The sequence below is a fragment of the Hyaena hyaena genome, unplaced genomic scaffold (assembly GCF_003009895.1).
Source record: "Hyaena hyaena isolate Hyena2069 unplaced genomic scaffold, ASM300989v1 scaffold_678, whole genome shotgun sequence".
Taxonomy (NCBI): domain Eukaryota; kingdom Metazoa; phylum Chordata; class Mammalia; order Carnivora; family Hyaenidae; genus Hyaena; species Hyaena hyaena.
The window spans coordinates 175,803-191,414 of record NW_024081305.1 but is presented as its reverse complement, the minus strand read 5'-3'; the positions used below and the strand labels follow the sequence as shown (position 1 = coordinate 191,414).

Sequence of the window (15,612 nt, the reverse complement as noted above, 5' to 3'; positions counted from 1 at the left end):
AACTGAAGCTGTTATCATCCTTTATTCAGTTCACTGTAAAACTTCCCAGAAACTTGCAAGCTTAATACAATGCCATTATATTCCATTGCAATCAAAATTTAAGTATATAAATTAGATGTAATTTATAAAGCAAATTTACATAGTAAACTATTCATACAGTAAATTGGATATAAATTTAAATCTAAAACCTAACAGACTAAATCATGTTTAATGGGAAATCAAAAATGTTTTATTCAGGCCATCATATGACCAGAGAGTACCACTGGGTAGAAAAAGAGTCATAAGCATTGAATGGGAAGGGAAAGTTTGCTGGGATGGATAGCTAAGAAACGGATCTTTTACTTTCAAAAGTTTGAATTAAAAAATTTTTTTGAATGGGTAGTATGTTATGTGGTACAAAACATAAAATGTTTAAAAGAGTAAACTGTGAAAAGAATCCCATTTACCCATTTGGAGGCAACAAATGACACTGATATATAAATACACATAGCTTAAATTTAAAATTTAAAAGAACAGTATAGAACTAGATAGAGATGATAGTCACACAACACTGTGAATGCATTAAAGGGCACCAAACTGTTTGCTTTAAAATGGTTGATTTTATGTTATGTGAACTTCACCAGAAAAAAAAAAAAAACACTAGAATTTAATGAAGCTTTTCCAGCTTATAAAAACAATGTGTTTATAGAAAAAGGTTTATTTTGTTTAAAAAAACCTTTTTTTAATGTTTTATTTAGTTTTGAGAGAGAGAGACAGACAGAGTGCAAGCAGGGGAGGGGCAGAGAAAGAGGGAGACATAGAATCTGAAGCAGATTCCAGGCTCCAAGCTGTCGGCACAGAGCCCAATATGGGCACAAACCTATGAACTGTGAGATCATGACCTGAGCTGAAGTGGGTCACTTAACTGACTGCACCACCCAGCAGCCCCTAGAAAAAGTTTTTAAAACCACAAAATAGAAATAAAAATACCCCTGTGTATCTCCCCCACAGAGATGTCTCTATCAGTTACTCATCAATTTAAAATATTTTTTTTTTTTTTTTTTATTTCTAGGAGACAGAGAGAGAGAGAGAGACAGCGTGAGCAGGGGAGGGTCAGAGAGAGAGGGAGACACAGACTCTGAAATAGGCTCCAGGCTCTGAGCTGGCAGTCAGCACAGAGCCCGACGCGGGGACTCGAACCCACGAACCGCGAGATCATGACCTAAGCGAAAGTCGGACGCTTAACCGACTAAGCCACCCAGGCGCCCCGTCATCAATTTAGATTCCGTAGATAATTTGTCAACTGTTTGGATATGCCTACTCAGAACTTTAGGGGATTGCGAATACACCAATGTTGCTTTAACACACCAATGTTGCTTTAACATCTTGCCTATGCTCATTTTCAAAGAAACAGAATTTACATGACGAAACAAAGATTTTAGAATTCTGAAGCTCAAGAATTACCATTCTCTCATACTATAAAGACCCTTCTACCTTGTACTCAGCCAACCAGGGAATAAATACAAAAAGCTCATCAGCGGTCTGCATAGACTGGTATTACAGGCGGAGAATGCTAGAACCAGGAGGAAATGGCAACCAGCAATATGCTGAAGCATCATGACTTGGCCCTCCTGCAATTACAGGAAGAACTGGAAAAAAGAAAAAAAAAGAAAGAAAGAAATTTCTGCCTCTCACCAAAATCACCAGAGAGAGGCTAGTACAAGGTCAGGAGTAAGACCAGAACAAACAACAGTGCTAATAGCATGAATAGGACATTAAGTGAAATGAAGAGTTATCAAGTACCAAAAACAAAAGGTTTCACTGTATAAAAGAGTTAAGGCCCTTATTTAAGGAGACTCTCTCCTTAAGAAATACTTCCTTGTCAAGCTCCTCTCTCCAGGTGAAATCTGAAAATATGAATCTAGTAAGTCTCTAATAGCAGTGTAGATTAGTAGCCGTCTGTTAACCATGGCTTCTTCAACTCCAGGGATATGTATCATCTCACTGCCCATACAAACAGCCCCTATGAACATACTTCCAGGTGTCTGGGGAGAGGGATGCCCAAAATGACCCACGTCACTTCTAGGTGTTGACCTGGCTGCCCAGAGACAGGGTTGACCCTTTCAACAAAGTCAGAGCCAGGATACACAGAAAGGGCTACAGACAGTCATGCCTAATGGGGAAAATGTTTATGTTTCTGTTTTTCCAGCTCAAACACTACAGAATGGAAGAAGACCTTGATCTACTCAGTCTTCTAGAAGAATCTAAATACCTTCTGTCCATGATTGGCTTTCCTCTACTGCTTTTTGTCCGAGTCCCACTGCACCCATGGTTTGCCCTACAGATACCGACAAGCAAAGTAACGTTCTAAGTACATATTACATACAAAATATATATTAAAAGACAAGTCTCAGGGCACCTGGCTGGCTCAGTCAGTTAAGTGTCCAACTCTTGATTTTGGCTCAGGTCATGATCTCACAGTTCATGAATTTGAGCCCCATGTTGGGCTCTGTGATGACAGCATGCAGCCTGCTTGGGGTTCTCTCTTCCTCTCTCTTTCTCTGTCCCTCCCCTCTATGTGCGTATGCATGCTCTCTCTCAAATAAACATTAAAAAAAAAGACAAATTTTCATAAAGCAATGAACATACCACATCCACAATACCTGTATTACTAAAAACATTAAGTATCAGATTTGCCAAATTTCTATTCTAAAGAAACATTGACCTTGATGTTGTAATGCCACGAGAAAAAGATAGATGTGGTCCTTGCTATCAAATTAGAACACCCAACAAGGATTCATGAACCCTTTGCTGTGTCAAGTACTGTAGGAGAAACAAAGTACATAGATCCTCAAAATATTTATCTGAAGACAACATTCTACCTATCATCAAAAATTATGTAGGAACTTGATTGAGAGCTAGAAAAGAGCTGAAATAAAAAAGAAAACACCTGAATGGCAAGGATACAAAATTCTGATGGGACTTTCCCTCTATATTTTATTAAGCTTATTACAGTACACCAAAAATATCTGTGATCATGAATACACATATGGAACAACTAATAAATAGTTTTGCAGAGCAATCTGTTAGCAAGTGAAAATAACATGGTATATGTAAAATAAACAGGTAACTTAAGGAGGAGGGGGTTGTACAGTGATAACAGAATGAAGGGGAAACACCACTTTCAGAAGATTCATCAGGAAAGACTTCCCAGAAATCATTTAAACAAATATGAAGAAAGGGTGTTGAGGGAAATAAATTGATAGGGTGTGGTGGGTAGAGGTAGAGATGACATTCTAGTGGACACAGGACATATACACACAAAGGCAGATAATTAAAAGCAAACTCTACTGGAGAGCGGAGAACAAGTACAAAAGGATACAGACTGCAGAAAGTGTAGGTGGGGAGGAGGGCAAACCCACACTGGTGTTTAATAACACTGGTGAAATAGACAGCAGTTTTCCCCAATGACATCTTTGTCTCCTCCATTAACAGCGACCTCACCTTCCTGTTGGCATCCAGGCTGGAGGCTGGAATCTGCAGCGTTACTTTATATTCGGTTCTTTTATCCAGTTCCTCTGCAATGTAACTAGCTTCTCTCACCAACAGATTGGCTTTAACAATTTGTTCCCTCAGCCTCATCAGGCTGTTATTCAGTGTTGCTTCTCTTTAAAAAAGAAAGGGGGGGGGGAAGGAAGGGGAAGAGGATAATTGTCAAGCAGCATTATCAGAATATTATGTACTACATAATATGTTAATGCCAATCTGAAAACCAAGCTTTACAAATGCCTTTTGCACACAGGGAATTACATTACTGACACCGATCCATGCACGCGCTTGTATTCAGGCTACAGACACGCTCACGTAACAAGCTGGCCATTGTAACAAGCTGGCCATTGATTAGGACAGTGCTAAATTGACTGCACATACAAATCACCTGGGAGTCTTGATAAACCAAAGATTCTGACTCATGAATTCTGGGGTGAGACCTATTATGCTACACTTCTATCATTTACCACCTGAGAGAGATGCTGCCTGTCTGCAGACCAAATTTAGAATAGCAAGAGGTTAGTTAAGTATAATCTGTAACCATGGATGAGACATTTTAGTGCAATGCTAATTAGCCCATATAGAGATCAAACTTGCAATCTGCATCTCAATAGCACCATGCTTTACCTACCTGAGCTAATCAGTCCAGATTACCACCTTTCTTTTTTTTTTCCTTTTTTTAAAAAGCATCTACCCAAGCTTCAGAACCTAAAGTATAATACAATGATAAAGTATAACTTCTAAGTACAAATACTTGTTTATTCAAATCCAAAAGCCATACAAACTAAACTGGGGCAGCACCTAACATGGGCAACTTTAAAGAAATCGCTATAAATTGGTAATTCCCATTTCTTTGAAAAATGAAAAAAAATAAGATAATGCCAAATGATTCTTAAGCTGTAACGCTCTCCTTTAATTTAATTTTTTCAAGCAAAAAAATTCTCCACACTGGAGCTGATCTGGGTGGGTTACAGTGACGGGCACTGTCTATGCATGTGTAATAAAGGCCCTATGCACCTACCTCTCCTCGGCCCACTGTCTCAGTCGCTGTTGAGCACTGGGTGAGTGGAAAGAAAACCTGTCCCCACTACGACAGTTTTGTTTCTCAGGAGACAGCCTTCTTCGTAGCTGCTCCAATTCATGCTCATACATAAGCCTCTGGCGCTCTAATGCAGATCGTTTCTCTTCTTCATGCTGCTGTTCTAGGCTGTTCAATATGGACTGCATTGGATCTAAACAAAGGTTTTTTAAAAAGATAAATAATGAACAAAAGGTAATCATACAACACAATATATTTCAAACACTGTTCTGTATATTGCTATGCTGTTTGTCACCCTAATTAGTTAAAAGACGACTCTTGAAGACGGTTTGGGATAAACTCAGTTTTCCTTACTCCTAATTACTCATCATATCATCTATTCTTGTCAGAGATATGCCAAACTGTCTCCCATACAGAAAAAGCAGATCTATTGTGTGTTCTACACATAACCTAAGAATGGCAGTCAAGTGTCAAACCTGAGAGATTCTACCACTAAGAAAAAGTTGGCAGTGATGTGTAATCAAGGCTGAAATAACGAAAAGTTTATATAAATGTAACAAATTAAGGCCAAGGACACAAAAGAATAGAGTACAGAGAATAACATAAAGATTTCCTTTTTTGGTTAATATTTAAAAGGTCTCAATCACAAACATGTTTAACTCTCCATTGACTTTAAAAGATTCTAAAATGCACAACAGATCTGCTCACCATTATTACCCAGAGCCTTCATGGTAACCTCCATCTGTGCATACTCATAATTGAAGTTGATTTCACTGGACACCTCACTGGAGGAGTCTCCGTCTACATCCAGCTGCTCAGAACTGGTATCATTCTTCATGGAGCTGTCTTGTTCCTCATCCTCTCTATCTGCTTTCTTTTTCTTTTTAGGCAAATTCAGTCTTGGGAGAAAAAAAGAATATTATTTTTAAAATAAAGATAGGCATGTATTCATTCCATTCATTAAATACTGGTATTTGCTAGACGCCAAAGGGGCACCATTTAACTGTAAGGCAATTACTATACTCAGAAAGTTTATCCCCTAGTAGTAGAAATACACACACACGTATGTGCAAATAAGTTACAAAAGACAGTGTGACTCAGGGCCACATGACTGTAACAAGCAAGGTGTTGAAGAAAAGCTGACGAACACTGGAATAACAACGGAAAGGATGACAGAGTAGGAAGTCATTTGAGGTGAGAAATGATAAGGAGAAAGCAGGGCATTAGGGCAGTGGGAACAGCATGAGAAGAGATGTGGAAATGGAAACTCCCATAGTCTGGAGAAATTATGAATAAAACAACACAGGGACACACAAAATTTGTATTGCAGTAATGGTGGCAGATAACGCTGCAAAGATAAATTTATCCCAAACTACGAAGATTTTGAAAACCAAAACAAGCAATTTATACTTGATTTAGCTTGAGAAGGAAAAATATGAAAAATATTTTCCACATACTTTGTACCCCTCTACCCTTTCCTCAGTAACCAAAATATCGAGTGGCCTATAAGCAAAGGTCTCCATTAGCTATAAGAAAAGTCAGCTGATATTCCAAGCAGGGTGACCAGTGACAGGAAGAGGAAAAGACCAGGATTCTAATCCTGTACATATCTAGCCCTCCCTTCCTTGGCAGCATAACACCAGTTTTCTATGGGAAATAACATGTGTCCTGGGACACACGTGTTCTCAGATTCCCTTACAGCTAAGAGGCAAATTCTAGCAAATGAGACAAAAGTGGAAGGTTGCTGAGGACTCTGGGAAGACTTCTGCTTTTTCTGGTCCAGAAGACAGTCAGGGCTAGTATCACCATCCATCTCCCTCATTTTCTTCATATGTTCCCAGAAGCTGCTTTCATTCCTGGAATGGTGTAGCCATCTTTAGACCACAGACCACAGAAAAATGCCAAGACAATGAGACAGTGACAAGACTTCTGCTGTGACAGTTTTGAAAGGCTTATCCAATGCTAACAACTATCCACCTTTGGATGTCTTATTTTGTCAGTGAAACAAACTGTTTAAGTCATTATAATAGTCAAGTTTGCCATTACTTGCAGAGGAAAACATTCCTAAATGAAATTCGAATTTTATTTCATGAAGAAGGAAACTAAAAGAACTACTTTTCCAACAAAAAATAGATAAAAAGATAAGCGTGTCAGAAAAAAAATTAATGAATTCTTATACCAGATGGCAAAACAATCATCTTCCATTGGGAAATGAAAAGGGAAAAATAAGTTAACTCCTTATTTTCCCAGAGTATAGTGTACATATGCCTCTCAGGCTCAAACCATATAGTGAACAAAACATATACAGTCAATAAATAATATGTACACAAAACAATGTATCATTTTTATGGAGTTAAGTTTACCTTCTACTATATATTCTTCTATTTCAGAGTACAATCTTCAACAATCTCTCTTTAAGAGCCATGAATAATGTCATACCTGAAGAAGTGGTTGTTTCCCCATAATATCCTGTCCCCATGGTGTAGCTGTATAGGACTAGACACGGAAGAGCCATTTACAAATGTTCTGTGGGAAGAAGACGTCAAATACGCAAACAATGATTATCATGTTTTTTCCTTTAAAATACTGTAGAGGTCTAGTTACCATGAAAAATAAAATAATCAATTCTCCAAATTGATTCCTGGTGCATTTTATTATTTGTATTTACTTCTTTGCTGATTTACCTAAAAAGTTTATGGTACTAAGTATAATGTATTATTATCCTCTACTTTTCAAAGTTTCAACTTTGATATGTAGTATATTCTATAAGGAGTAAATATGGAACCATTATAGTCAATAATAAAAAGCTGGTAGTAGCATACATTATAACTCAAATTATGTCCAATCTACATGGATAAGAGCCAGTCAACCAACTAGAATCTACAAATACCTACATATATCAGTAATAAGAAATGAGACCTATGCTAAAATCTTCTGTAACTTCCTAGAGAACAGAAAAATCATTCATATCCTATCAATATATAAAAGACTTGTCAGGCCTACTTGACTGCTTATCTTGACAATGGAGTTCAACAGACAAGTGGATGGAAGGATACGAAGAGAAGAATATGCAGGGCAGAAAATAAACAGAAAAATTATGCACACCGCAATAAGACTGATATTCCTGGAATTATCAGTTTCATCAAACCTCCTTCCTGCTGAAGGACTCATTTGCTTAGACACAGGATAAAGGTCAAGTTCTTTAACTTGATTCTCATGTTATCAATTTGGGGAATTGATATTTTATTTTTCCCCATAAAAAGAAGCCCTCTTTATTCCCTTCTAGTGAATTCTCAACTCTAGCCAAAAAAAAGGTTTATGTTCTGTCTACTGAACATGATTGACTGACTCTTCTTTCAAAGCTAGGCTTATATCAGTCCTGCAACCTAGAACAGAGTTCCTGTCCCGCTCTATTCCCCCCAAGCCCTACTCAGCTTTCTAAGCGCAGTTGGGTTTCAGCTTTGTCTATAAAGGCTGCTCATTACCCCAGCCTACAGTATCTTAGTTTCTTTGCTATCCTAAGCACTACCTGGCTTTATATTGCTAATTACTTTTTATGTATATGAAAACACACAAAATCTTACTCTCTGTATTTAAATATCACTTGCCATGTGGGTTTTTAAACACTAAAAGTAATTGGTCCTTCTATAGTCTGATTATTTAAATCTTGAGCTCAAAACATATAACAAGAGGGAACCTACTAAAATTAGCATATTTTAGCTTTTATGACACAAATTCCTTAAATACAATGAGGAGTTTAATTAAAGGCAAACATATATAGAGGCTTATTTTTAAAGGCTAAAGCAGTTAAGCCAGAATTAGTAAATAAAGGCATGAATATAATAACAGTTTTCAAAGTGTGGTCTCTGTGGGGTCTCCAAGATCAAAACTATTTTTATAATAATGCTAACCTGCCCTTTTTCACTGTGTTGACATATATACCTGCAATGAGTACAGCTGCTGGTGTTTTAGCACAATCCAAGGCAGTGGCACCAAACATTACTAGTAGTCACTAGACTACTCACTGCCATGCACTCACAAATTTTAAAAAATGTTTCCTTTGAGGATGTCCTAGATGAAGCAGTAAAAATTACTTTTTCTTTTAATCTTGACCCTGAGTTAAGATTTTTTAAACATTTCAGGTGACAAACAGGAAGTACATAAAAAGCACTGTATTCATTCATACCAAAGAATGAAGACTGTCTTGAGCAAAAGACATACACAAAGTGGTATTTGGGGCAGATATTTTCTTGCAAATGAACAAAATGAGGAAACAACTAATAGTACTTGTTGCCAACTGTAAACTTCAAGTGAGAACTGGAATTTGGAAGACTTGTGTCCGTGTCCTCCACCCAAAGACCTCAAGGAACATTCCTGTAGTGAACATGCACGGGGAGAAGACACAGTCACAGAAAGCATGGGGTGCCTCAGTGAGACTGTGCTGGGAAGGACTGTGGAGGATCTGGGCTTCAGCTGGACGATTTGGGGAGGACTCTGTGAGTGCAGGGTGCTGTACGTACTGGATGCTGTATGATTGGGCATTTCAGAAAATCTTATCTATGGAGGGAGACTCCAATGAAGGTGAAGTTGTGATGAGTGAAGAAATAATCGCTCACCTCAACCAAGAGAAGGTGTTTGGTATCTGGTGTGTGGCAGAGTGACCTTGGTTTTTGTCTGCGCTGAAACAAAATGATGGTGTAGCCTGCTTTGTCTTATGTTATCACAGCCTCAAGAGTAACCTTGCCCAAGGTTGGTATTCTGTGAGATTTAATAGCAGAACGGCATGCCCTAAGATGGGAGTGCCAGGCCCAGCTTCTCCTCTTTTTTTCCCCTTTCTCATCTGCATCCTTCACCATGATCCTTTAAAGACTTTGTGGATCAAATCAGTAATGATGTTAGTGATTCTTCAGTATCACATGATGAAAATGGTCCAACATTTGGAAATTCAATAGAAGTCAGTTAACAGCTATGGTTCATTATATAACTCACAGCCTAAAGAAACAGATTGGAAAAAAATTAACTTATATAATGTTAAGCCTCTTCATTCATTTATTACTTATTGAGCACCTATATACTAGTTTCCTATTACATACTAAGGAGAGAGAACCAAAAAAGAAGAGGCCTTGTCCTCAATGTCCACTGGGGTAATAAAGGCTAACAGACCACAAAAACACAAAGTGTTGACAGGAAGCATAAGGTATATGGGAATATGTACTAAGAGCCTTTCACTTAAACCAAACAGGAAATTCTCCCAAAGTAGATAAAGTCAGAGCTTAACTTTGAAGGTCAAACAGGAATTAGCTGCCCAAAGGAATGGCAGACATAGAGGAATGAGAGACAAAGAGGAGAGATGTAAGGGATATTGTATCAAAAATAGCAGAAAGCCATCTGGCTGTCTGGTGAGTGACCCAGGAAAAAAGGTTCCAATCAAGATTTGATGAGGGCCTTATTTAAATAAGGCCACAAGAATCCGTATAGACAGAGGACATGGGTTAAGAGGTATTAAAAAGTTAAATGTAAAGCCTTGGTAATGAACTGAATATCTTCATTAAGTGAGCTTAAAAGCAGAGGCCAAACATCCTGTATAACATCCACAAGTAGTGTACTTTCTTCCTCTTAAAAATTATTGTGACATTAGCATTAATTAAAGTACATTACCTGGTGTTCTTCTGAGGAGTCAGCATAACCTGGCCTTCTGCTATGATATCTATTATACAGTGTTCAGGAAGAATTCCCATTCCACATAGCTGGATATCTTGGGAATTTGCTGACCCTATCAATGTATGTTCCTACAAAAGAATCAAATTCACTGATTAACATCATATTCTTACATATATAGAAAATGAAATCATCTCCGCTGAGCCCTCTTATATTGATCCATTACCTTAGCTAAATGATTTTCTTAGGCAAATGGAATGGGGTAGGGGGAATTTCTGGCTTTCTCTGAAATACATCTACAAGTTTTATTTCCTTATAAGGAATAATGTACTGAGTTGAGTTATACCTCTTAAACCTAAAGCTATAGTTTTATATTAATGTCTATACTATATTCATTATTTTCCACTGCAATCTTGATTCCAAATATTTTATACTACTCTCAGAACATGAGCCATGTGTCAATGATGTACCAAAAATATTGGTCTGAAAACCACAGTTACTTAAGTTGTACATCACATATCTGGACTCAATCAAGATGAGTCAACCAAAAAGATAAAAAGCTATTCAAATCTAAGCATTTTGAAAAGATTACAATTATTTTATGAATCCCATGGTCTCCCTAATCCTCACAGAAGATATGATAGATGTGTTCTTCTTACTGTAGAGCCACAATTACTCAATTCTTGAAGCCCCAATCACCAGCCTTGCTTTCTGGGCTGGCAACTGAGAAAGTGGATATAAAAATCAGGCTCCCTGATTTTGCACTTCAACATCTGACTGTCCATACATAATTAAACGTTGATAAAACCTAGATGCGTTCCTAGGCCACCACCTCCTCGCATACATCTGGATCAGGGGTCAGATACAAAATATGTTAAGCTTTGCAAGTCATGTAAAACCACTCAACTCTGTCTCATAGTGTGAAAGCAGTCAGACAACACATGAATGAACAACTGTGGCTACTTTCCTATAAAATTTTATTTATGAACACTGAAATTAGAACTTCATATAATTTTCACGTGTTTGAAATATTACAGCTTTTCTAATTTTTTTTCAACCATTTAAACAATGTAAAAACCATTCTTAGCTCCCAGGCCATATAGATGCAGCCAGGGAGCTAGATTTGGCCAGTGGAAATAGTTGCTGACCCCTGATCACGATGACTCCATCCAGTCCCATGGGTTTTAAATGCTGTTGAGACAGGAAAACTAAAGGGACCCTATGAAAAACTGCTTATTTTGCTCCTTTTCCTGCTTCTGTTCTTGCTAGGACCTACATCTCCCTACACATACACATCTTATAGAACAGATAATGTGTCTTCTCAATAGTAAAGGTAAAGGAGTTAATGATTTCTTTGTCTTCCAGCACAACAGACACCATCTAAGGAGTGACCAAGACCACTGATTCATCAAGACCTCTGGCCCTAGCGCATAAGTGGCTTATGGAGGACACCTACACACTCATCTATGTTCCTGGATTCCTGAGAAGACACAAACCTCAGTAAAAACCCCAGGCCTCAAACAAAGATGAGATTTTCCTTTCCGAGTCTCCCAGATGCTCTGCTCTGGATCTGCTCTCTCTATGTCTTCGATAAACTCTGCACAAATCTCCTCTTGGCTTACATTTGATTTCTATCCTGAGTGAAGTCAAGGACCTTCTTGGCTGGTTCTGGAAGGTCCCATCTGGGTCCTAAGACTTTGCCTGCCTGCAACACTGTCTCTATATAAATTAAATTACCAACCAAGAACCACAGGCTTTAGTTCCATTATTTTCCTGCCTCCACTACCACTATTCTAATCTCAATAACCATCGTTTATTGCATACTTGGATGTCTAAAGACATTTCAAAGTGCCTAAATGTCATTCTCAATTTTTCTTTAATGTTTGTTTATTTTTGAGAGAGAGAGACAGAATTTGAGCAGGGGAGGGGCAGAGAGAAGAAGAGGCACAGACTCTGAAGCAGGCTCCAGGTTCTGAGCTGTCAACACAGAGCCCTACGTGGGGCTCGAACTCACAAATGGTGAGATCATGACCTGTGCCCAAGTGGGATGCCTAACCTACTGAACCACCCATGTGCCTCTCTAAATGTCATTCTTTTTAAAAAAAATTTTTTTTAACGTTTATTCCTTTTTGAGAGACAGAGCATGACTGGGGAAGGGGTAGTGAGAGGGAGACACTGAATCTGAAGCAGGCTCCAGGCTCTGAGCTGTTAGTGCAGTGCCAGATGTGGGGCTCGAACTCACTGACTGCAAGTTCATGCCTGAGCTGAAGTCAGATTCTTAAATGACTGAGCCACCCAGGTGCCTTTAAATGTCATTCTTAATGAGATTTGAGTATCTAAAGACATCTCAAAGTGAAAGGGCCAAAGCAGAACATTTGCTCCTCCAACCCCCTCCCAGGGAATCTATTCTACTGCCACCACCCAGGTAGTCAACTAAAAAGGTTAGGTGCTACTGAGCCCTCTCTTTCCCTTACTAGCCTACCCCCGGGTCCGTGTTGATCAGAACACCACTATACACTGTCCCTCCAAAATATAGCAAGAATAGCAAGAATCGACTCCTCTTTCCTCCACCTCTACTATCTATCACACCTTACTCTATTGCTCTGGTGAATACAGGAGCCTCCTACTATTTCTCCACTCCTAATCCCCCAACCCCATCCATTCCCAGCACAACAGCTGATCATGTGCTCCCCCCCCCCCCCCCCCCCCCCCCCCCCCCCCCCCCCCCCCCCCCCCCCCCGCCATGTAAAACCCTCTAGTGGCTTCCCTTTGAACTTCTAATGAAGTCCAAATTCTTACTCGGGCATACAAAAAGACCCTAAGTGATGCGGTCCTGCCTGCCTCTCCTATCCTAGCTCCTACCACTCCGCCTTCTCCTGGAACATGGTAAGGCCGCACTGGCTTTCTATCTGTTCTTTAAGCACAGTAGCTGGTTCCTCCACCTAACCTTGATACTGGTAATTTTTTATCATTTCTATCTCACCTTTTAAGGCAACATTCTCAGAGAGGTGTACCCTGAACTGACACTCAGAAATAACTACCCCTTCACTCTCCTATTTCAATTCCTTACCTAGCACTGACTATGGGTTGGTTTACTATCTGTCTCCACAGCTAGCACAGAAACGCCACAAGAGCACGGAGCAGAGAACAGCCTGACCTGCTCCCCACTGTAATCCAAGCACTAAACACAGCCCTGGCACAATGGGCATTAAATAAATATAAAGGAAAAGTAAATAAATAATCATTTTTCTTCAGATTCAAAGGAAGATGATTCTCTCCTCTTCTTTGCTGTAGTAGGTCCCAGTGATTCCCATCTCTTCTGGGACCTCAATCTCAAGCCCTGACCCACTAGTATTTTCATTTCACCTTTCCTGGGGGTTTCCTCATTCAGCTGTACTACAGTGGTGATTCTAAGGGAACAAAGAGCTGGGATCCAGAGCTTGGTATCCTATTCAATCCCCAGGGAGTATATAAAATACAGAGGACATTCCGTATAAATCTTTACTCTTCACTACTAACTAAGGCTTCCTGGCCAATCCCATACTTTCCTAATCTGGAGAACAGAGTTTGACTGCATGAAACTACAAGTAATGCTTTGTGATGCTCAGTAGCAGGCCTAAAGGATCTATTCCATGCCTATCTCCATTCCCCACTTTGGCTCATCTTTCCCTGTCTTTACAATCCAACCCCATGGTGACGTGAAGCTCCAAAAGGGGCAGGGGGAAAGAGTCTAAAGAGAAAAAGGCCCAAGACCACCTAAAAAGGAAGGAAAAATCACCAAAGCACTTGCCTTGAGCTATATAACCCAGGTTGGGGTTTGAGTCTAGAACCCACTACCATAGTCCAACTACACACAGGTTCAGACCTATGTCTGTGCCCTTGCTCTTGTTCTCTTTGCTAGAAAGGCTCCCTCTTCCCTTTATCTAAATACAAGGGTCTTTTGACATCTCGGTCCAGCTTCATCTTCTACTTAGAAGGAACTTACTTAAACATCATAAAAGCCATCTATGAGAAGCCCTCAGCTAACATCATCCTCAATGGGGAAAAACTGAGAACTTTCCCCCTAACATCAGGAACACTACAGGGATGTCCACTCTCACCACTGTTGTTTAACATAGTGCTGGAAGTCCTAGCATCAGCAATCAGACAACAAAAGGAAATAAAAGGCATCTGAATTGGCAAAGAAGAAGTCAACTTTCACTTTTCACAGACAACATGATACTCTACATAGAAAACCTGACAGACTCCACCAGAAGCCTACTAGAACTGATCCATGAATTCAGCAAAGTTCAGGGTACAAAATCAACGTACAGAAATCAGTTGCATTTTTATACACCAACAATGAAGCAACAGAAAGAGAAATCAAGAAACCGATCCCATTCACAATTGCAACAAGAACCATAAAATGCCTAGGAATAAACCTAACCAAAGATATAAGAGATCTGTATAATAAAAACTATAGAAAACTTATCAAGGAAATTGAAGAAGACACAAAGAAATGGAAAAACATTCCATCCTCATGGACTGGAAGAATAAATATAGTTAAAATGGCATTACTACCCAAAGCAATCTACACATTCAATGCAATCCCAACCAAAATTGCACAGCATTCTTCTCAAAACTAGAACAACCATCCTAAAATTTGTATTGTTGTTGAAAAAATGGAAGTTTTCCTTCTAGAATTTGGATTAGACCTTTGCATGTTTATGTTAATATCTTGTCTCCAGTAATTTTTAATTCAGTCTATCAATAGATACTTAGCATACACAAAACCACAAAAGACCCTGAATAGCCAAAGTAATACTGAAGAAGAAAACCAAAACGGGAGGCATCACCATTCCAGACTTTAGCCTCTATTACAAAGCTGTAATCATCAAGACAGTATGGTATTGGCATAAAAACAGACACATAGACCAATGGAATAGAATAGAGAACTCAGATTTGGACCCAAAAATGTACAGCCAACTAATCTTTGACAAAGCAGGAAAGAGTAACCAATGGAAAAAAGACAGCCTCTTTAACAGAGGGTGCTGGGAGAACTGAACAGCAACATGAAGAATGAAACTAGATCATTTTCTCATACCATAAACAAAAATAAACTCAAAATGGACAAAGGACCTGAATGTGAGACAGGAAACCATCAAAACCCTAGAGGAGAATGCAGGAAACAACCTCCTCAACCTCAACCACAGCAATTTCTTACTTGACACATCCCCAAAGGCAAGGGAATCAAGAGTAAAAATGAACTATTGGGGCCTCATCAAGATTGAAAAAGTTTCACCAATAGGCAACAGCGGCTTTTCCCTTCTTTGAATCCTGATTACACTTAGAGAAGATATTACATTTCACTATCAGTTGCACAAATGTTGCTTTTTTCCTTTATTTAG

General features: G+C 39.0%; 1 protein-coding gene across 1 annotated transcript in view; it reads right to left on the bottom strand.

The window, feature by feature from the left end:
- The window catches only part of KIF13B (kinesin family member 13B), a 126,934-nt gene that overhangs the window by 79,495 nt on the left and 31,827 nt on the right, over positions 1 to 15,612 (bottom strand). Inside the window, exons 9-13 of the mRNA XM_039217167.1 lie at positions 10,226 to 10,356; positions 7,007 to 7,093; positions 5,276 to 5,466; positions 4,550 to 4,760; positions 3,484 to 3,646 (exon numbers count right to left, since the gene is read on the bottom strand). Coding sequence (XP_039073098.1) covers positions 3,484 to 3,646; positions 4,550 to 4,760; positions 5,276 to 5,466; positions 7,007 to 7,093; positions 10,226 to 10,356 — 783 coding nt within the window. The remainder of the gene's footprint in view (positions 1 to 3,483; positions 3,647 to 4,549; positions 4,761 to 5,275; positions 5,467 to 7,006; positions 7,094 to 10,225; positions 10,357 to 15,612) is intronic.